Source organism: Podarcis erhardii, assembly GCF_964252035.2.
Source record: "Podarcis erhardii genome assembly, chromosome: 9".
In the NCBI taxonomy this organism is placed as follows: domain Eukaryota; kingdom Metazoa; phylum Chordata; class Lepidosauria; order Squamata; family Lacertidae; genus Podarcis; species Podarcis erhardii.
The window spans coordinates 63447441-63470833 of record NC_138512.1 but is presented as its reverse complement, the minus strand read 5'-3'; the positions used below and the strand labels follow the sequence as shown (position 1 = coordinate 63470833).

The following is a 23393-nucleotide window of genomic DNA, read 5'->3' as shown; positions in this document are numbered from 1 at the left end:
AAATATTTCTGATTCAACAAGCTTTCCCAGCTGGGTTAAAAGGTCTATCTGCCTTAGGTGCTTATTGTTTTCAAACCTATCTCTAGTTGTCCTTTTTTTGACTGTTTCAGAAGCTTATTTTTAGTTGTTATTATGTAAATCACATTTAGACTCATGTGGATGGCAACTTACAAATTAGCATCATGGCCAGATGCTAAGGCTTAAAGTCTTCTGGACAGCTCAGTTAAGCTCAGTATCCCAAATGCTGAAGCTGTCCACAAGGCAAGTGGCATGATTTGTAAAGGCAAAAGTTATTAACGACATCTATTATGTTAAAAAGTTGATTAGATTGAGCTGATCTCTCCTGCTAAGTGAGGCTTGATGCTTTCTGAACTGAGCCGGCAAATGATTTACACTGCAGTCATATAAACGTCTACTCAGATCACTGGATGGAAGAACCTGTCCATTTTGGTTCTCCCAGTTTTTTGTTTCTGCAGTCTTAAACTCAGTTCTTCACATTTTTGCAGCAATTTGCCATTAAAAAAAATCCTCCTGAAAACTCAACAGCATTCTAGTATGAATCTATCCTAATAATCACATATTTGTATGCAATTTTGACAAATACACACATTTTTGCAAGCAATTTCCCCTAATATGATGAATTGCATGTTATTTTCACTAACGTGCATTTATATGTACACCTTGCCATAATATGTGGATTTTTGTGGAAAACTGCACTGCAAATTTGGAGAAATGTTAATTTTTAAGGATGCTGGTGCTGTGGTTCGATTATTGTTTCAGAAAGTATGAATTAGCTGTGCTCATCTTTAAATACAAACTGAACTGAATTCCATCTCCATCCCAAAGATGTAAGTCTCACTGAGTTCAGAGGGTAGGTGTGTATGGGATTACAGCCTTAATCCTATGTGTATGGCTTTCTTTTCATTCAGGCCTATTTAAGGGGAAAGAATCATTATATGATTCTACACTGCAAGAACACTAGTATTAACCATAAACATATCTCTTTAAAAAAACAAAAGCATCTGTATAAATATAGCCCAAATTTAGTCAAAGTCAAGGAGGATCTCAGCATCCGAAAGCAGAGGATATAATACATATATCAACTGACCAAGAATAAGGTTTGATATCAGTAGAAAAATAAGTTGCAAATCTTGTTTCCTGGAACGTAAGTGAGGGCACACATTTCAAGGTGTAACTAATCTAAATCCCTTTTACAATAATAGAAAAATAACAGCTACAGCAGTTGTACTCTGGGTGTTGCTAATGGCTATGAAAATTGCCTATTCTTTGAAGATATTTGTCTCGACTGAGAGTGAGATGTGAGCAGGGAAGAGCTATAGATGATTAAAAGAGGAAAATGCTGAAGAGAGGCATGTTAAAAAGAAAGGGGGGGGACACATTATATTATAATGGGAGGATTTGATTCATTAGCGCATGAATCTCTTATGCTCTCTTGGTATTCAGACCAATCATACCTCACAGCTGGCATTTAACACAAGTCATAGCTCTATTTGGTGAACAAAATGTGAAAATAACTTTCCTGAGCTCTTCCCTAACATTTCAGTTCGTGTGGATCATTTATTATTGGCTCCCTTGGTACTCTTGGCTTGGTGGAGAAACAGGCAGTGGAAAGAGTAGATCATTACATTTTATTGTGTAGATTGCGGAGAGCTTCGCTAGCCACCATGAAACAACACATAACTATTATGCAAGCTGAATGGACCATAAATTAGGAACAAAAGCAGTCTCCTCGTGCATGTGCAGCCTTCTAAGTTCAGAAATTAGTTTCAGGTAGAATGTTCTGATCAACGCTGAATGCTGGGACTGGCATCTAACTTAGGAGTCTGATCAAAAAAGATGCTAGTTATAGCAGTGTGTGTGTGTGTGTGTGTGTGTGTGTGTGTGTGTGTGTTGCAGAGAACGTACACAAGTTGATAAATGTAGACATTCACATGTAAGTGCTGCCAATCCCCAATAACTTTGAGGAATGTCTTGAAATAGATATGTATTCCCCATGTTCCAGGCATATGCTGTGGAATGCCAGCAACAATACTAAGGAAGGTGTCATCATTTGGGAATGCATCTCTATGAGTTTTTGAACATTCACAAAAGTCGTCTGGTATTTTCAGCGCTGTCCAAATTTCTGACATCTACTGCACCATATGTGTGCATAACTATACTTGTTTAGGGAATGTGCATCCCACTTTTAAACTTAAACATTATAAAAGCAATGAAGAATAACACAAGCAAAATAAAAATAAAATGCAACAATAAAATAAATCTAGAACTACAGGAGCAGGTTGTTAAATACAGCAGAAAATGCTAAAACAAAAATGTGAGCAGCCATAAATTTCAAATAAATACACCTCTTAAATAATATATAGAAACAGCAACAAAAACTGTATATAACTAATGATTAAACAACATGTTTCAGAGTCCAATACTTCATGAAAATGCCCTGAAAAATAAAGAACAGCCTTACTCCTAGTGCCCCAAACTCAGCAATGAAAGTGCCTGGTGACCTTCTCATGGGTGTGCTTTCCATAAACGAGGATGTGGCACTATTCAGAGAATGAGCTCTGATGCCTGATCCAGTTCATTCATACAAGGAGTGAGCCACGTGATTTCAATTACACACGAACAAAGGATAAATTGGAGGAGTTGTCCTTCAGGAATTGCCAGTGGGTCCAGGTGAAGGTTTTGGCTATGAACACTAGGAAACAGCTTTACTGAGGGCTCTCTGTGCCAGCTGTCTCTTGCCACCCTTTAGCTTCCCAGATCACCAGCTTACAATGTGCCAGGTCAGAGGGATAGGCACCCATTTAGTACTTTGAGGCTGACTGATCTTCCTGGCAAATCATAGAGCATGGGTAGGCAAACTAAGGCCCGGGGGCCAGATCTGACCCAATCACCTTCTAAATCCGGCCTGCGGATGGTCCAGGAATCAGGGTGTTTTTACATGAGTAGAATGTGTCCTTTTATTTAAAATGCATCTCAGGGTTATTTGTGGGGCATAGGAATTTGTTCATTTTTTTTTCTTTCCAAAATATAGTCCGGCTTCCCCCACAAGGTCTGAGGGACAGTGGACAGCTGAAAAAAATGCTGACCCCTGTCATAGAGCTTTGACCAAAAAAAATATCTCTTTGAGCATCATCACGCCAAGCTTGGAGAAGATGAACCAGAACTGTTCAAATCCAACTGTTCCACTTGGAAATTGGAAGTTGCTGGTTTGGCAAAGATCCAGTGCCCCAACCATTTATCAGGACAGCCTACAACCATGTCCAAAGTCTGTTTCGGGGGTCTAATCCAACCCACTGGTCAGTTTAATCCAGTCCCTGTGGCAGTACATTTCCTGGGGTAAAATCCTAAAAAACCCCTCAACAACTTCAACCCTAAAAAAGCTGAAAAACGTCAACCCTAAAAAAAGCTCTACAACTTCAATCATAAAAAAAGCTCTTTGGTCAGCCCTCACGGCCCTTCACTTCATCAAATCTGGCCCTCTTTGAAATAAGTTTGGACACCACTGCTGTAGAGTGTGTCTCTGCATTCAGCACTTGGTTGCTGCCCAGATTTGAGCAATATAGTCATATCATCTCTAAGACCAAATAATATAATTGATGTTGCAGTATTTCTGTGTCTCAACGTAAGGTATTGTGGACTCTGAGCCAGGAAACCTCAGGTTTGGGTACAACTGTCACCTGATGGATCTCCCAGTTCATTAATGTAAAGCAATGAACAGGAAATGACCCCACTTTGCACAACTCCTATGCCGCAAACTGTATATGTCCACAAAAATTAAGGCGATATTTATCCATAATAAATACAAAATAGGAAGTACAAAGCACAAGGGGGCTCCTCAGTAGTTACGTCTAAAAATAGATGGTCTCTATGGCAATATTCCACTATGCCCTTGAAGGTGAAAGCAGTTTTGCTTAGCAGAAGCATCTCAACACAAATGATGGCTCTTTACTAGCTTGATTGCAATTGCCATTGTCAAAGCTGTATGCTCTTAAGCACACAGACTAGACAAATGGTCTTTAACACAACAACAACAACTTGCAGTAGACCGTTTAAAATGCATTTAATGTATTCATTACATTAATGGTAGCATGTTTTCAGCCCATGTATTAAGCTAGGTTTTGCTGAAGAGTTAAGTCACAACTAACTGATTTGCAATTTCAGGAACGTTCTGCTACAAAAAGTGGTTTAGCTTTAGAAAAAGCAAATGTGGACGGACAGACAAAATGGAGAGGCTGCAAACAAGTGCTGCAAACTTCTTTCTAAACCTAAAGCACTGCTGTCCTCATAGCAATGGATTCTTCTTCATTTTCTGACTCAAACAATTCTGGGAAAGGTACAATAATAGGACCTCCTGGATTGACCCAAATCAGCCCTATTCAGTTTGTGATCTGGGATTTGATCAGAACTGGTGTGCAGCTCTACTGTTAATTCCCCTGAGTGAACACTTTATGACTGAAGAATCAACTTCCAGAAATTAGAATGTTTATGAATGTTCCAGGACATTACAGTAGATTAGTCAATGGCTTCTGCAGGGCTGCAAAGCAGTTAGGCAGGTAGGCAACATGTGAGAGTTCCCTATAAACATGGAATATTTTATGTACATGCAGTACACTAAATCGTAATGAATATAAATACAAGAATTTGTTGTGGTTGTAATATCTTTCCCAAACCCTTTGGCTCTAAGCATCTAAGCATGTTAACAGTACATTAAAGGCTGACTTTGCTATTGCAAGAAGCACCATACAGCGTCAACCAAAGCTCAAAATGAAATTAAAGTGCAAGCTTTGCCACTTGGGTGTATGCTACAAATGGACCAGATCAATTTGCTAAATATATTTAGTCCTACTAAAAATATACTAATAACCGTGTATGAGGGCCACAAAATGAGTTCATGAAAAGCAAATGGAAACTTGCTTAAGAACTCTAACCACACTGCATATGTCCCCAAGGTGCTTTTTTGGAGTTGCTTGCCAGCTAAAAATATGTATTTGCTGCATTAGGGATGCTTGAAGAAGTCAATCTTTGAAATGCCAATGCAAATGAACCTGATATGCACCTCTTGGACTAATGTGTGGATCAGAACTTAATTATTGTACCAACTTTTGCACTTCACAAATGTCCCAGCACAGTTCTCAACTAAAAACAATAATAATCAAAATACCTTTAATACTCTTTGAATTCCACTTTGGTGGAAACATGGGATCAAATTAGTGTGCAACAGAACTGCCCAGAGAAATTTTTACTGGCCTTATTCAAATTCTTTAGGCTTCCTGCAAAATTCCCCGAGTGATTCACCTGATGGAGAACTCCTAAATTCACATCACATTTCAATTTTGGCAAAATGTCAGTGTCAAGCACCTTTTATCAAAGAAATGCTGGTCCTGAAAAGACTGAAAAAGTAACAAGAGGTGTAGGAACACTAGACAGGTTTTATATGGAAAATTGAGAGATTGAAGAAGGCCACTCCACCCCCTACAGTCACTCTCATTGTCTAGGAAATACATTCCATCATTAAAGTGACGAATACCCCATCTGCACTATGCATTTAAAGCAATATCATACCAGGGAATTGTGTTCAGAGAATTGTTAAGAGGTCACCATTCCCCTTACAGATCTTTAGCTTCCAGAGTGGTTTAACAGTCAATGTCTCTTCCCAGGGAACTGTAGGAACTGTAGTTTTGTAAGGGGAATAGGGGTCTCCTAAGAACTCTCAGCACCCTTAACAAGCTGTCTTTGGGGGAAGCCGTGACTGTTTACAGTGATATGATACTGCTTTAACTGTATGGTGCAGATAGTACCTTAAGGCTTAGAGATCAAGGGCACTGAACGTCTATCATCAGAACATCATCATGAGTGTGGGAAAATTTTGTTATTGCTTAAGAAAGAAAACTGATCCATTTTCCAAAGTGAGGGGTAGCTTAGATTGCTGTGCCCAAGTACAAATCAGCTATTTTGTTCATTAGAATAGTTTCCTCCCTGCATAACCTCACTGCAATATGGAACAAGTTCAACCTTGTCCCCTTGCCCTTTCAATATATATTCTCAATATGTATTCCCAGTTACATCACATCTTTTGATAAATGTTCTGAACATTAGTATTGACAGAGCAGGTTGTAGATATTTACTAGAACTCATGATGGGAAGAGAGGGGGAATTTATTTACCTTCTGCATTTCTGTGACATCTCTTCCCTGCAGCACTTTGATATCCCAAGAGCTCTTCCTCTCCATTATGAGACATTTTCATATTGGCTGAACACTGTAAGTCTTTGACAGATTAGCAAAGGCAAAACAAAGTCTCTGAAGTATGTTTTGTTTAGAAGGCGATGAACCTGCAGAACAAAGAGTGGCATCCACTGCCAACCCCGGCTGAATCATTACATGCCTCAGCCTTCGGTCCTCCAGAAAGTGTAAAAAGCAATGACTACAGACTTTATTATGCAAAATGCATGCTACACCACTATTCACTCTGGGACTAGAAATGCAGGTTTCCTGTTCTTTGTTATGTTAGCTGACAAAACTGTTAGTATTTCTCCACTTCTCTTTTGCCCATCCTTTCAGTGCTGGGAAAGTTGTACTCCTAATTGTGAGGTGCTTCACAAAGTCCAGAGCCTTGCGAAGATAAGCCTGTATGCCAGCAGGTGTACTTGTGAGTTCATGCGGCAAGGGAGGAGGAATTGGGACTGTGCTTACTGATCTACATACACTATCACTACACCGCAGCCTCCCCCAACGTGCTACTCATTATATTACTTGGACTACAATTCCCATAATCCAGGACCATGTTTTTGACTATAATTCCCATCATCCATTACCATTGCCCATACTGGAATGGAGCTAATGGGAGCTGTAGTCAGTCCATAATATCTGAAGGACACCAGATTGGGTATGGCTCCTGTACCCTCTAACTGTTGCTCAAAATGTCTTATTAGCTTCTGGTCCATTATCACCTACTTGGTGCCATGACTGAGAAGTAATATTGAACACTGTCATCACCAGTCATATTCTGATTTTATAACTATTGAAGGGCTGATATTTTAGTGTTGCTGTGCCTACACTTCAGAGCTCTCTTCCTGTGGCCATTAGTCAGGCACCTTCACTATCTTGTTTTAAACACCTGCTTTTATTTCAGCAAGTCTATCCTGCATATAGTTTAGTTTTTTAATGTTTTGCTAATTTTATCAGTGTTTCATTGATAATTATTTTAAGTACACTTTTTTAACAGTTTGGAAGCTTTTAGCTGCATTTTACAGATAATTTTGCTGCGTCTCATGCGTCTCATGGCCTATAAACCTTTCTTAATAAATACAAATAAAATAAATTGATCACATGGCCATCCTAAGTGTCCCAGTTCCCAGTATGATTCCATTTACAGTGGTACCTCAGGTTACAGTTGCTTCAGGTTACAGACGCTTCAGGTTACAAACTCCGCTAACCCAGAAATAGTACCTCGGGTTAAGAACTTTGCTTCAGGATGAGAACAGAAATCACACAGCTAAAGTGGTGCTTCAGGTTAAGAACAGCTTCAGGTTAAGAACGGACCTCCGGAACGAATTAAGTTCTTAACTCGAGGTACTACTGTACAACTGTACAGTTGCCAGCTCTTAAAATACTGTAAAAGCTTCTGACACTGGGCAGGAAAGGGGCAGAGTCCAGACTATATGAACCCAAAGCCTAGCTAATTTTGGTGTATCCAAGAATAGCACAAACATCATGGTGACACAAACCCTGTCAGTGGCAAGTCAAGCAAACACTTTGCCCCTGGTCACACCTCCAGACTTACTGAAATGCCCCCTGACTTCACAACCTGTAAGTTTTGAGGGGCATTTTGATTCTCATTTTTATCGGCAGAATGCTGCAAAAACCTAGCAATAAACAGCAATAACAGACTGGCACAGAAATGGGATGGGATTGACTTATGACTGGTGTTACAGAAATGGATGGGACTAGCTTATGGACACTGGCTTCATGAATGGCTTTATACGGGGGAAAGATGGTTGGGCTTGTCTGGTTCCATTTCATGTCAACTTTAAACAGACCGATCCACCCATCGCTTTTTCCCATTGGGATTCATGTCCTGATGAGCCAGGAGTTGGCAATCTGGACCAGTTAATGGGAAGACAGAGCTCTGAAGCTGGACTCTGCCTGCCAAGTCTTTACGTGGAATTACTGAAGACAGAGACTATCTGAAAACTCGAGAGGTGGTGGGCTTAATCACTACCAACTTCTATGCATTTAATTCTTTCTGCTGCTTGAAGGGGAAATGCTTTGTGGTTTCCTGGGAAAGAAGAGGCATGTAACAGCTCCCTAAGGCACCATGTTTCCTGGGAGGTGATTAGGTCAGCAGGCTCTCAGGTCCTCTTGAGGTCAACTTTAATATAGAGAGAACGAGTGTATGAAAACTGTAATCGAGAGAGCTTTTCATCACAGCTTGTATCATGGAAAATTGACCATTACACCGAATAAGGCAACAGAGACATCTCCTTGCTGCAAGCTTTCCTGGAAAAGGTTATTAGGAAATATTGATTAGAAGTAATAATTACAATATGTTGGTCATAATGGCTTGACTATAGGGAAAATAACTAAACAATTCATCTTTGTATTCCCTTTAAATTATTGTCCAGAAAACAATAGGGAAGTTTTTAATGTTTGATGCTGTATTGTTTTTAATATTCGGTTGGAAGCCACCCAGAGTGGCTGGGGAAACCCAGCCAGATGGGCGGGGTATAAATAATAAATAATAAATTATTATTATTAGAGCAATCTGCTAAAATGAGTTATGGAGTATACATCTCACTATGGTGGATATGTGCTTGCTGCTAACAGTGCAAACCAATACTCTACTCAGGAGTAAAGCCCACTGAGTTGAAAGAAACTTACAGGTAGCTGTCTAAGTAACGCCTCTCTCACACACCCAAATCTGCAGGTGTGTGTAATTCTGTCCTGCTCTCTAAACACAAAAGTGCCAAATGCCCTTAGTCTGCAAAGTTACGAATATATTTCAGAAAAGAAAATGCTTCTTTGTAACAAATTAATTGAGGTCTTTCATTAAACATGAATACACCTTTTGAAAAAATAACTGCATAGGCACTAATTGCTAAAATGAAGTGCATTACAATGTTGCCTTCCTTGCTTTTTTGAAGTAAAAAAACTCTATTTTTTCAGTTTTTTTGCCAAGGGATATGGTGACTGTACTCCCTTTACGGAAAAGTTAATTAGAATTAATTCAGAATCTGATTGAAATTATACAGAGGCATTTGTAATTCTTTCAGAATTTTTCATAAGGGTTGGCCCTGAACATTAAAACCACACTTTTCTTAATGCACAAACTAAACCTTTCCAGTAAGAATAATTGTTTTACATAATCATTTTATATAATAATTTCAGTGGGAATCTCTCCTGCTGTCCTGCCTCATGAAATTGATAAATTCAACTAATAAAGAATCAAAAGACCTGGCTGTGAATTTTCAGGAGAGGTAAGGTGGGGGCTTTGTTGTGAAAGGAGGTTCAACAGCTTTTCTCATATAGTGCTGCTTCTTTTCTTTTCTTTTTCTTTTTCACAGTGCAATGGTTCTAATCAGCCATGACGTTCTGTACATGTAGGGGCTCCCTAGTGCTCTTCAATGTCAGAGGATGCTTTAGGTGTCAAAAACAGGATGGGGGGGGGGAGATTACATGTGACAATCCAGGCTTCATTTAACATATATTCTACAGATCTTAATACTCAGCAGTATAAATACCTAAAATGTCATTTACCTCAAGTAAATATTGCAGAGCAGAGGTTCCCAAACTTTGATCTGTGGGCCACCAGTGGTCTGCGAACTTCATTTAGGTGGCCCATGTCATATCTGTGGGTGTTTTTTGTCTGAATAGGGGAGATTGCACACCCATCACGTTGGATATTCATAGTGATTTTCAGTTGTATTTCTATTGCTTCTTTTATTTCATATATTGCATTATTATTTGAATTCTAGCTGCACCTAGACTGCTGGCATCATCATCTACGTTGTGTGGCACCAGTGTATGTAGGCGGTTGTGTGCCTTATTTTACAAAGTATTGGGTTGTCTCTATGAACGACTGCCAGAGGAAACTCCTCTCATTCAGAGAAGATGGCCAAGTGGCCCTGCAGATGTGGTTTAACAGCCTCAGCCAGTGCGGCCTACAGTCAGAGATGATGGAAGTTATAGTCCAACAACACCTGGAAGGCCTCAGGCTTCCCACCTCTGATCTGATTAAAGTAGTTCTTTATTTGTTACTTGGGTCAAGCTTGGTTTAAAGAAGAACCATCTCAATGGAGATTAGAGTCCTTTGAAGCTGCCTATCCACAGTTAGTACCTGTCTAGCAGAATGATAGACACCTGGTCACAGTCTTTCCCACTTTGGGGAGATGTAGTTATATCCCAATTTTAGTAATTATTTCTAAATTTGCATCTATACATATAAAGCAGCTCATACAAATGTTACCCAGATCTCTGTCCTCTTTTTTAGGTGATGTATTTCCTCTCTTTTTTTGGCAATGTGTAGGCCAATGTGCACATGGAGTCAGCATGGGGCCTTCTGGGTATTTGTAGACTCCAACTCCCAGCAGGTCTAGCCAGCATGGCCAATGTTCAGGGATGATGGGAATTGCAGTCTGACTATATCTGGAGGTTACCATACTGGTCCATTCCAACACAGGGTTCTTTAGCAGATTCCACCAAGACCTCCTGACACTCGCCAGTGAGGTTATGCAATTTCCCCTCTCTCAGTGTTGTCTTATATCCTAGTAGCCACTTCACTGGCTGCTACCAATGAATGCTTGCCTGCTTCATTTAGATATTGTGAAGGTATTGACGGTTGTTGGTCATTTGATTACTGAGAGAAAAGGAGCTGGTAGAGAGGAAGAAATATTAAGCCAATTTAAAATAAAAGGCATTGGTGGGGGGGAGGACAGAAAAGAGAAAAGTCTCGGTGCTGATTGAGCTACTGTGCTGCATGTATATTAATGACATTATCCTTGCACAGTGACACATCCCATAGTACAAGAAGCATTTTGCATCAATCGTTGTCAGCCAGGTTTTCATTACAATATTTACGAAAGCACTGCGTATCTTGAGCTGAATACAATTCATATTTTATGTATTCCTTTTTTATGATCGTAGGCACTGGCAATTATTAACATGCAGTGTCTCAGCACAGGAAATAGAAGAGCTCAATGTTGATTTAAAAGAAAGGGCTACTGTGCCATGTTCTCTTATCTGCTTCCGAGCAGATAGAAGGAGCCCAAGCAGTTTAATCTCAGAGCAAAACCAATCCTAGTTTTCCCCTCAGGGGCTGCATGCACAAAAGGGCTATAAAACAGAATAAAACGCTCCCACCCACCGAAACACCCATCCAAATAAATTGATGTCAGTATGAAATGTTCATTACTAATATGCTAAATGAACAGACTATTTCTTTTTACCAGACAGGTGAGGAGACACCATGGAAATAAGAGCAATGCAAACAAAAATATGAGGAAATTATTATGAACTCCTTTACCAGTCTTCCCACTCAGTGAAGGAAGTCAGGTGTGAAGCCAGTAGGGGTTGTGGTTGGGGGAGAGGCTGGCACATGCTGCCCCATGTTCCCTCCACACTCGCCCACTCCCATTTCTGAGTGCCTGGACAAAGCCTCTCTCTCTTTCTCAACATAAGGATTTTCTTCACAGGGGAGGTGCAAGGACTGGCAGGTTGGATGGTGAAATGGAAGGAAAGATGTAGGAGAAAAGAGAGGCTGTTGACTCACCTGGGAGAGGCTAATCCTGGTGAGTCTAGCATGATGAAGGGTTGGTTGGTTTTGCGTGTTCAGACCCAGAGACCTCCCCCCTAAATAAAGACACACTTGACTCAAATTTTAGTTTTGGTTTTTGGCAGAATTTAGGCCACAACTTTATTGATTACAGAAGGTGAATGGTTGCATAGGCTCTGGTTCGACTAGCTCCCTGCACCCTTGCAGGCAGCGCTGACCCAGGGCACCAGCATAGGTCAGCCAAGGGTGAACACCTGGGTAGGTGAAAAGCCAGGAACAGACTATGTTCACCACCCAGATGCCCCCCTGGACTCAGGCACGGGCACAACCTCCTCTCAGGGGTTGACCAAACCATTTGAGTCCCTGGATTCCTTACCCTTCACATACGGATGGCGAGAGCGTTCTCCTATCCCTATCACCTGAACCAGTGCCTATCCGCAACCTTACAAGTTGTGACGATTTGCTACGTGCCAGGCGAAACCCAAATGGCAACAGCCAATCAGCCAAGTGGGGAAAATTTCTACCGTGCCCCTGTCCCAATGACAGACGACACGACGGCATAGCAAGGTCAATCACAAAATGCCCTAAAAGTAGGGAGAGGTAGGCAGGTGTTCCGAATGCATGAGCCGAAAGAGGAAGCTCTGGGTCACGTGCATGGGTATATATAGGTCCCTCGATCTGTTTGGACTGTGCCCAATTGGCAAGATTGAACCCAACATCGAGGGACCTACCAATCGGGTGTTGTGGCTGTCGAATCTTACCCACCCACAACACAGGAGGTCGGTCTCTAGGTCTCACCGCAACACGTGCCCTCTTTTAGGGAAGACACGATTTAGCATGTCAGTGGCTGGGGCCTAGTGAGCAGCATGTGGAACCAACTGAAGTAAAATCCTAACTGTCTGCTGTATAACTTCCTCTTCCCCAATATCTCATTAGAATGTCTGGCAGAATGTGACTGACCTTTAACAATAGGGCCATGACTGTGACCTCATAATGTAGGTGTCTGTCAAATATAATTTCAGGATTTGTTATGTTTTCATCAGGTACATTCTACTCTCAGTGCTACTCTCTCTTGCTTTCTGGCAAAAATATATTCAGAGATTTAAATGCAGTTAGGTTTAAAGCTTAATGGATATTATAAGGTAAATTGAAAAGAATATTCTATCCAAGATTTGAGGACATTGACTTATTAATAAGACTTTGTAATGAGACAGCTTTGCACTACTTTCTGATTCTACCAGCTGTCTGACTTGGGCGCCTGACATACATTTTGCTAAATCCAGTATTAAAGCTTCAAAACTGTGTTCTTCCATTTCCAACTGAAAGGTGTTAAATGGAGGTTATTTTTCAATTAAGCCATTTCTCTTACAGAGAAATGTATGACTGGGAGACAGACCAGTAAAATCTCTCTCTCTCTCTCTCTCTCTCTCTCTCTCTCTCTCTCTCTTTTTTTTTTTTTAAAAGGGACATCCTTACAATGGCCAGAGCCTGTAGAAAGCAGAATCAAACTCCCTGCTTGTCAGCTAATGAGCAATCTAAAGCATCTTAGGGACCATGACCCCTGGGAATATTTGATGTTAGTCATACTCAGGAAAGACCCACTGAAAGTAATTTACATGACTAACTTTGATCCATTCATGTCAGTTGGTCTGTTCTGAGTACAACTTTGTCAAGTACAACCAATTGTTTGTTTGTTTTGATAGGTGGTATTTGGTTGGTTGGTTGGTTGGGGTGTGTGTGTGTGTGTGTGTGTGTTGGCTGCTGATTAATCATTGATATCTGAAAGAAGGCAGGTCATAATGCCAGTATTATTATTTTGACAGCTGCCATTAGATGAGTGTACATATTTTATGCCAATATACAGGAGAGATGTCCTTGCCTTATACCAATTCAGACCGCTCGCCTTTCTGTCTCAGCATTCTCCACACTGACTTGGCAGTTGCTTTCCAGAGTTTCCAGATAGGAGCTTTTTCCAGCCCTACATGGGGATTGACAACTGTGCTTCCTTAAGAACCCTTCCCCAACAGATGCCCAAAAATCTAAAGTACTTGCATGCTAAAATAAGTTTTCACATTCAACATGTAAATCTGATTTTTTTTAAAAAATCAAAATATGGTGTTCAAAAGGTGGGTTGTGAATTGGGAAATTTCAGTAAATTTAAAATATTTTTGAATATTTCTTCCAGTTCTGTTTTCATTTGTGTCTAAAGAGCCTAACTCTGTTAGGCTCATTGTAAGTCGTTGTGAGATAGCTTTAGTCCAGTAATAGGAATTCTGAAACCTGAAGCCTTGTTTTAGCTTGGGAAATTCATGTTACTTGGTTAAACTTTGCTTATAAAGCATTTGCCGGAGGATGATTAAATGGCCAGATTGTTTTCATTCTTTCTTCAGGGATGTCTTGCTCTCAGTCATTTTGTCATAAAAATTAAGAGCCAAATCAATTAAAAGATAATTAGGGGGTGTTATTTTCCCCTTTCTTGTCATAAGCACACAACTTGCCCTTTTTGTAGGTCTTCTGATTTTACGGTTGTGGAATTGAACATTTGAGCTGAGGGATAGTTCCACTCATTAACATGACAGCTAATGAACAGGTCTTTGCCAGCATATTCCTTTATCTGGATCCCAACAGTTGTTCTCTGTCTGGGAGGAGAAGCATGAACATCGGCAGTCCATCAAACCATGTCTAGAAGGGCGAAGGGGGAGAAGGATGTTTTATTTAAAAACACACACACAAAAAAAACACTATACTATGCAGGGGTGAGTATTTTGAGCAGATCTGTTTCTTCTAACCCCCCCCCCTTTTAATAATCGGTAGCTTTCTTTCCAAAGCTCATTCTTTGAACTGTTACTAGGAATTTGATTTTGGGGACACAGTCCTTGAAAGTAGGTTAATCATATATGAATAAGTGCATTTGGTTATTATCATTTTCTTAAAGTGCTTTAAAATTATAATGTCAAAAACAAAGGGCATGATCCACCTTATTTTTTAGGTCATTATTGATCTTGTTAATCTCACATAAAGGAGACTTCCAACTGCTTTAACTTTGGGTGGATTACACTTATACCCATACATATGGGGCTGAGTCAATTGTTTAAGACCACCTACAAATGTCCAGCTGAGATGCTTAATCCAGAATGTAGCTCTTAATGCAGTTTGGTCAGGAGGGAACATCTGAAGATGCCGTCTACTAAGTCAGAACATTTGCACATGTCCTTTGGATGTTTGTACATGTACAAGCATTTGTTCATATAGCCTCTGACTCACCAAGGTCTCGGGCAAAATGTCTTTCCCAGGTAGTTGTGGTCTACTATCTGTTGATACCAGGGACATGCCCAGGGACTTTCTGCATGCAGAAGCTCTCACCCTACCACTTAAATGTGATGCAATGCAAGGAGGTCAAATTGATAAACAGGGCATTAGAGTTTGTGTCAGTGATAATGATATCAATGAGTTATGTCGGGCTATTTTTGAGAAAAGTGGCACATGCGTGCATCACTCTCACAACATTCTGATCATGCCTCTGACTGCTGGTGGATTTTGTAAAAAATATTATTACTGCTTCTCTTGCTTGCCTTTTAAATCCTAGTGCAAGACATAAAAATATTCTAATCTTTCTTTGAATGCTGGGATCCGACAGAGTTTGGGGATTTGCAGTGTGACGAGTTATGAGAAAGTTAATTTGAAATGTGATGACAAATAGCAGCAATAACATCCCACAAAATTTCCCCATTTGCTTCAAACGGTGAAAATAGTAGGAAAGATCTCCAGGTGCCTCGAAGAAGTCAACGTATATTAGTGAAAATACAAATAGCAGCGCATTTTTAAGAGGAAATATATTAGAGCTTTCAGCATTAATCCTTTAAAGTCCTTGCTGTTTCTCTTGGTATTTGTTAGAGTAGAAGCAGGGGACCTTTGAACCGGATGCATGAGACCTGCTTATCTAGGAGAGGTTCCTGTGCACCTGGCAGTGGCGTAGCGTGGGTTGTCAGCACCCGGGGCAAGGCAAGTAATTTGCGCCCCCTAACCCAGGGCAAGGCAAGTAATTTGCGCCCCCTAACCCGGGGCAAGGCAAGTAATTTGCGCCCCTAACCTGCCGCCGCCGCCAGCTTCTTCTTGCTGCTGCCTGGGCTGGTTGGGTGTGGTTCTCTCCCGCGCTCAGCGCTGCGCTGGGCGGCCGCTGCACTGTCCCTCCCCCAGATAGTCCCTCCCTCGCTCTCTCTCCGCTCCGCACCGCAACGCACGCCTGGCAACCTCCCCCTCCACAGTGGGCGGTGACCCGGCAGCTCGGATCGGATTCGCACAGCCAGCACTGCAGTGAGAGAGTGTGAGTGAGCCAGGTAGGGGCAGAGAGCTGCGAGTGCGAGCGCGCCCCCACCCAAATGTTGCGCCCGGTGCGGCTGGCCCCCCCTGCACCCCCCACACTACGCCACTGGCACCTGGGGCCATGTGTAGATGACCAGACTATAATGGGCAGTGACTGAGACCCATATTACCAGCTCCTACTGGTACAGATGAATTTTCTGCATGGTTGCTTGGACAAAACTGACTCCATGGCTCCATACTTGCATATAGTGAGCATAAAAATGCATATATCTGTGAGATTTTCATATACAAATGCATTATGTAAGGCAGAATCACATTCAGAGCTGTTATGTATTAGATTTCAAGCCAACTCAGCATGGGAACCACCATAGAGTGGGCAGTAAGTAACTCATCTGTGTTCTAACCTACTAGTCTGCAACCCTAGTGCGTCATAGCTTGTTCCAAGGTGGGTTGCCGCAGAAGTACTACCACCATGCAAATATACACTAAAAGATTAAGAAATGGCTCTTCCAATGTGTTAAGTGGGTCCTGGGGCTGAAATACTATTCCTGTAACCCACTTTGTGCCTGGTAAGTTTTGTTAGGTGGTGAATCTGCCATCTCCTGGCACACTTCCAGTGCTTCACCATATGTGATTTTGATGTACTGTGGTTTTTTTACCAAGCATGGAGGGTATTGATGGAAGGCACTGTTAGCTGATCAATAGGAGCAGAATTCAGGTGGTTGTAAAAAATGCAGTGACGGTATAGGTGCATCCTAAAATCAATAAATAAGAGTGGTTCTTAATAAACTAAAATGAAGAACCATTACCCACTCCAGCCAAATTACATTCTGTGTTGGATCGTTCACAGCACTGGGAGCTGGTGAGCATAAAAACAAGATGGTGCAGAAATCAAGCAGTTGACATAGTAACAGATGGAATATAGACCAAGGAACTGATTTTACTGATTGGTAAATTAGAACAGCAGTTACATAAACTGCCAGGGCCACAAAAGCTGCTTGAAATCATATAAGTATGGGAAAGTGTTGAATGGTTTCAGTTTTGTCTCCCTTCTTGGAAACATGTTAGATACTTTGCTTTCCTAAGTGGCATGCTGTTCTGGCGATTTTTCGGATTCAAGAAGTAAGTCAAAATGCGTGAACTTGGAAAGGTATGGTTGAATATACTTTGGTGCTTCTTTGGGGGAACCTTATGCGGGTCACATGCCAGTGGTTGGCAGAGTTAGAGGCAGCAATGGGTGACACAATAAATGTTTTACCTTTGTATAGTAGACTAGTTTCTACAGACTCTATGTATTCCCCCATCCAGACAAACAAGAGGCATTATCAGAGTGCAAGGCTACATTCCAGCCAGGCAAAAGCACTCAGGGTGAGAGGCAGGGCCAGTGGTGTGTGTGTGTGTGTGTGTGTGTGTGTGTGTGTGTTTTTTTTTTCCCTGGGAGAGCAGAGGGAGAACTCCATGGTCCAGACAGACTGATCTGGAAAATTTTGCCCCCTGTGCTGAGGTTTCCCCAGTCCTGTTCTGCATATTAAGCATTAGGCTTAATGTCTTAAGGAAGAAAAGGAGATAGCAGTAAAAGGAAAATCACAACAACCCTTTAAAAATGTAGAGTTCCCAACATCATTTTAGGCATGATTTTAGTTTCTCACAGGATAAGATCCAGAGTCCCCAGGAGTGGAACTCTGATCATGGGCTACTCCTGCTTGAAAGAAGCCATTTGTGCTGGTTCTTCTTCCTACCTGCAGACCCCCCCAAAGTTGCTCCATAGGCTTAAGGCTTATGTTGGAGGTGGTATGGGAGGCTGCAGGAAGAGCTCTCAGGACTTCCTCCAGCAGTATTGCTTTTCAGCCTTTTGGCTAAGATGAAGTGTAGGACTTTCTCCAGCAGAAGCTTCTGCTGGATCTCAGTCCCTTCTGCACATGAAAAGAGCCCTTCATTTTGCAGAAAGAAAATTGTAAATAACGCAAAACAGTTGAAAGGAGTTCACTTCTGAAGACCACTCTGGGGTGAGGACTGAAATTGTCTGCTACTCTTCCAAAATGTTAACAATAAAAGATATACAATTTTCCTCCACTACACAGTTGTCTTCTGGGTTTTTTTCCTGGAAGCTTATTGCAAATGTTTGATCCATTTTGTTGTCATCAACATGTTATCTCAACCAGCAGGACCTGTCTATTGTAGTTCTTTTCATTTTGTTTTGATGTGGTTGTCCCCATTTGCTGCCTCTTGCACCTTTGCTGCTGCTCATACATTTGTGGTAATGTTTGCAAAAGCAAAAAAGAGGCACTGCACCATTACGGCTCCCAAGTGGGTCATCTCCCTGGGATTCAAGTGCCCCCCCCCCGGTCTTCTCATAGAGCAGGCTTATTTTACAGTATGTGTAGTAGAACACTTATTGGTATGTGTCAGAGCTGCCTCTAGGTCCCAGCTCACAGAGGACCAACGCCAGGCTGATGTTATGTACAAAAGTCTTTATTGAAGTTTAATTTCCATTTCAAAGCCAGAGCGTGCAGCCCTACGTCTAGACTCTAGATCGGCGAAGTCCCGTCTGAGTCTCTGCCCCTTCCACACCAGTTTAAGATCCTAGCCCTGCTCCACCTCCTGCGCTGCTCTCTTCTCCTCTGGGTCCTCCTGCCCTCTGGGGCATTGCCCTTTCTGGACTCTTCCGACGCTGAGTCGCTTAGCTCCTCCCCCTGCCTCCGGCGTGCTTTAGGACCCGGTTCCCAATCCTCACTCTCTGCTGTCCCGCGCTCCTGTACATTTGAACTTGCTTCTCGCGCCAACCCAGTGACCTTTCTCCTAACCGTTACACTACTTCTATCACTGCTTCCCTCTTCCGTGACACTGGCCGGATCTGACCTCCCTTCCATTGTCCGACTCTCCGAGGGAGGCGTGGTAGACTCTGCCTCGTCTCCTCTCCCTGGTGGGGAAAGCACTGGCCCCGATGCCTGGGACTCTCCCCCCCCACTCTGCTCTGGTGGGGAAGCTGGTCCTGATTTCCAACTACTGCTCTGGGAGTCCCTGCTGCCCCCTTGCTCCTGGGGCGTTCCCCTTGGGACCCCCCTGCCCCTGGCCACTGGCGCTCCCTTCTGTGAATCTTCCGATTCGCTGGAGAGGCTCATGGAATCCCTCGGACCACTGTCCCCTCCTACGCTCCCTTCGGATTCCTCCCCCTCGCTCTCCATCTCCCATCTTCCCTGTGCCTCAGCGCCTGAGCCCCTGACAGTATGGCATATTTCCACACACCCTTTACACATATCTATCCCACTAAGTTAATTCCAATGAAGTGCTGAATATGTCAATTTACATGGAGAAAATAGCTGGAGTAGAGATAAGATTAGCTAGCATTTATTCACATTCAACAGGATAGAAGTAGGCCCATCCGGTTGTCAGGAACAGGTCAGCAATAAAACACCTGGTGTCAGTGAAGTTAACTCATTATTCAAAGAAGGCAAAACAGCTCAGGCCTCAATGAGGCAGTTGCAAGGACTGAAGGTCCCTGCCGTCTTACCTCTCTCTAAGACTCCTCCCCCAGCAACCTGTGGCTCCTTTGCCTTGTCTCTCTTTGCTACACCCTTTTCATTCCTCTTTGTGTTTTGGGAGTCTGGGGGTGGGTGGGAGAGAGACTCCCTGGCTTCTTCAGCAGCCTGCTTCTCCTCTGCCTCTTGGCCCCCCTCTTCTCCAGCCTCTGCTTCTGCCTTGTGATTCTGGATTGCTCCCAGCCTTTTCCTACTCACTAAACCCTGTTGCTTCATTAGCTTCTGTTCCCTCTGACCACTCATCATCATCCCACCACCAATCTCTTGGCTCTGAGTCTGCTTCCTTGGGGTTTATCCAGCTGGTGCCTCCCACTTCTCCCCTGCATCCAGCCAGTTCATGACACCACTAGACTAATTGAAACTTGTTTTTTCCTCTCCTTGAAATTGCTCAGCTTTTTCTGACAGTGAGCATCTTCAAAATAAGTCTCAAATTTTTATGTTAGGCAAAATATATCAAGGCTTGAAAGGGCTGGTTTGGGGAAGGGCTATTGTTTAGTGACAGAGCACATGCTTTGCTTCTGGAAGGTCCAAAGTTCAATCCCTGACATCTCCAGGTAAGACTGGAGAAAATTCCTGTCTGAAATCCTGGAGAGCTACTGCCAGTCATTTTAGACCAGCCTTTTCTAGGCCTGTGACCACCACTTGTTTCGGGCTGCAACTCCCATCATCTCCCATCCAGGGTGATCAACTGATAATGGGTGTAGTTCAACATATTTTAGGGCACTAAGTTGGGGAAGGGTGTTGTGGTTAATATGGAGCTAGATGGTCCAATGGCCTGACTTGGCACGAGGAATATTTCCTATGCGCTTGGATGAACATTCTTGATAGCTTTACCAAATTGCACCAAAAATGTCTAGTGCAGCTCCTTAGAAGTGACCGCTCCACTAAAACATACCCAGCTCTGCAATGAGTGTGTGCCCTTCACTTGCCCAGTGCTTCCAAAATAAATAGCTGTTAATAAAAGCTAAGAAACAATAGAAGTAGAAAATTTACAAAGCATGCAGCTTTGGGGAACTCTGAACTTCAAGCACCGCAGATCAAAGCAGCTTTTGTGGCTTCCTTAGATTTAGTTTCAAGTGGCCGTATCTGAGTTCTTAAAAGAAGCAGAAATGAACACGTCAAAAGACATCCACTGTGCCGGTTTGCACTGAATCTAGGCTAATATTAGTTGGGTTTTTGAAGTATATGTAAATGCCAGATTGAAGTAGCAAACAAATTGGGAAAGGATAGAACAAACGTCTAATTATAGTGCCTAATAACTTAAAGGACAGAGTACAATGGACTCCTGTTACAGCTAGTTCTCACACATGAACTGAAGCTTTAAAATGGTAACGTTACTCTAGCTACTGAAAGGAGACAAACTGAAATGTGCTAATTGCGGTGCGAGTTATGACATACCTTTTAAAGAACTCCCTTGAAAGTTTGCATGGTCTGCATCTGGGGAACGAAGCATATTTAGGCTTCTCTCTGTCACTTCTTTTTTCTCTCAGCCTTTCATGCATGCATAGTTTAAGAGATTAGCATGAATAGATTTTCGAGTTGCGTGTATGAGAACCTGACATTGTGCATTGTGCTGTGTCTTTACAACAGAAGAGAAGCTTTGCTGACTGAATTTTACCTTTCAGCAGATGAGTTTTCTTTCTAAAAGGAAGGTTTTTAATGTGTCTTCTCTTGGGGGAGAAACAGAATTGCAGGGACGGGACGGAGATTGCATCCTGGTGCTTCTTTATAATTTAATATGGGTCAGCTTTGTGTGCAAGTGAGGGCTTTCCCTGGAGAACATGGTTGGGACTCTGATCTCAGCTTTGGACCTGTTTTATGTTACAAGGAGGAGGGAGGGCTCCCACTTCACTGTGGCTCGATTTTACTCCTGTTCAAGAATTTATCAGAGTGATAATCATGCCATCATGAGGGTAGGATGACTGCTGAGAGTACTTTTTCTAATAATTTCACTAATACCTGGGGGAAGTGCAACATTGGTGTGAGAAGTAGCCTGACCTACCTAATTACTTTCCTTAGAAATTCCATATAGGAAGCTGCCTTATAGCAAGTGAGATTTTTTTTTGTCACTGAGCCTGTATTATTTCTGTGACACAAACTTTGGGAAGAGGCATAGCTCAGTGGAAGAGCATCTGTTTTGCATGCAGAACGTACCAGGTTAAATCCTCTAGGGGAAACTGGTAGAGCATCCATTTGAAATGTTGCAGTGCCACTGCCAGTCAGTGTAGACAATGCTGAGCTAGATGGACCAACAGTCTGATTCAGCATAAGGCAGTATCCTGTGCTCCTAAGACTTACCAAAAGGTCCCCTGGGTCTGAGAGGGAGATATTTCACATGTTACCTGATCCTGGAGTTATAGCATGCTCTCTACCACTGAACTATCACAGTGACTGCAAAAGTCCTCCATCCTTTGCTTAGTATGCCTAAGGATTTCTGACAGCTTTTGATATTTGTCTCTGTCTAAACCAGCCATCGGTGGAAATGCCTAGTCTGTTGCAAAGCTGCAGACATTACAGGGAACATTTTGCATCCTCCAAGCTGCCTTGCTGTTAATACGTTCTGTTACTAATATTTCATCTCCTCCCTTTTTCTGTTTTCTTTGCCCCAGGCTACATATCTAAACAAAATGGTGAGCCAAACTCTCAACACAAAGGACAGAAAGTCAGCACATACACCCACCGAGGACCATTTTAGATATTTGCCGGGCAACCAAGTAACCTCCCACGAAAGCAAAAGCTGCCAGCTGTCAAGTGTGTGCCTCAGCAGCCTCCTGAAAGAAAAAGAAATCGTGGAGGTTCTCAAGCACACAAGAGAGACTTATGAAGCCCTGACTTCAGAGGTCAGCCAGAACGGCTTAGAAGGAGAAGCGCAAAGTGGCTTGAAGGCGACAGCCAAGGCCGAGAATCTCCCTGCTTTTCCTGGGGCTCCAAAAGCTCAATCTCCTGTCCCTCGGCAACATTCCACTTTCATAGGGAGGCTGGGACAGCCTCCGAGAGGACCAATCTCCTTACACATGTACAGCAGGAAAAACGTTTTTCTTCACCACACCCTTCACACATCTGAGCTTCAGACTTTGGGCCAGCAAGATGGGTAAACAGAATTGGCATGTATTTATTGAAGACAGAGTCCTACAACTGGCTTAAGGGGCCACGATGCTAATTTAAAACTGACTTTTTAAGTTCTCATCAGCTGCTACCTACATACTGTTTTGAAATTAACTATTGTTGTCTATGAAATCTAGGCGATCCCTGTAAAGTAAGGACTGGGAGTGGGGAGGTGGGAGGCTGGGTGGGGGCGGGGGAGGCTAGCATGACTTAAATGAGTAGTTGAATGTCTTGCGGAATTCACCCGAGTGTGAAATCCTGGATTTAAGGAAGTTGGTGACAAAAGCTCTACTGGCTTCATAGTGAATGGATGGGACCATCCCGATGGAACGTCCAAAAGACGCCCAACGTTTGTGTGTGTGTGTTTCCCTACCGTCAATCACTTGCATACCTAAGATTTCTGAACGCTATGTCAAATATAACATTCTGTTCTTTTAATAATGTTACTGTGAAAGTAGATGTGAGGAATGAATAGAGAATTTAGTAAAAGGGAAGAAAAAGAAACTTCCCCAATGGTACAAATTCAATTGAGGAGGTTTCAACAGTCTGGTTGGTTGTATTTTGGTTTCATTATGTACAGTGAAGCTTTTCTCACTCATCAGACACAGCCTGGTTGCCCTTTCCATCTTGGGCAAGA

General features: G+C 42.4%; 1 protein-coding gene across 4 annotated transcripts in view; it reads left to right on the top strand.

Annotated features, from left to right (window-relative positions):
• Positions 1 to 22928, top strand: part of CCSER1 (coiled-coil serine rich protein 1) — a 715014-nt gene extending 692086 nt beyond the window's left edge. For 2 of the 4 annotated variants that reach the window (XM_081876745.1, XM_081876744.1), the window contains one exon: positions 22261 to 22928. In XM_081876745.1, the coding sequence (XP_081732871.1) occupies positions 22261 to 22746 (486 nt within the window). In that variant the 3' untranslated portion in view covers positions 22747 to 22928. Of the gene's footprint in view, positions 1 to 780; positions 798 to 22260 lie in introns of those variants that run through there. The other 2 variants (XM_081876746.1, XM_081876749.1) reach the window with 2 other exon arrangements.
• The last annotated feature ends 465 nt before the right edge of the window (positions 22929 to 23393 follow it).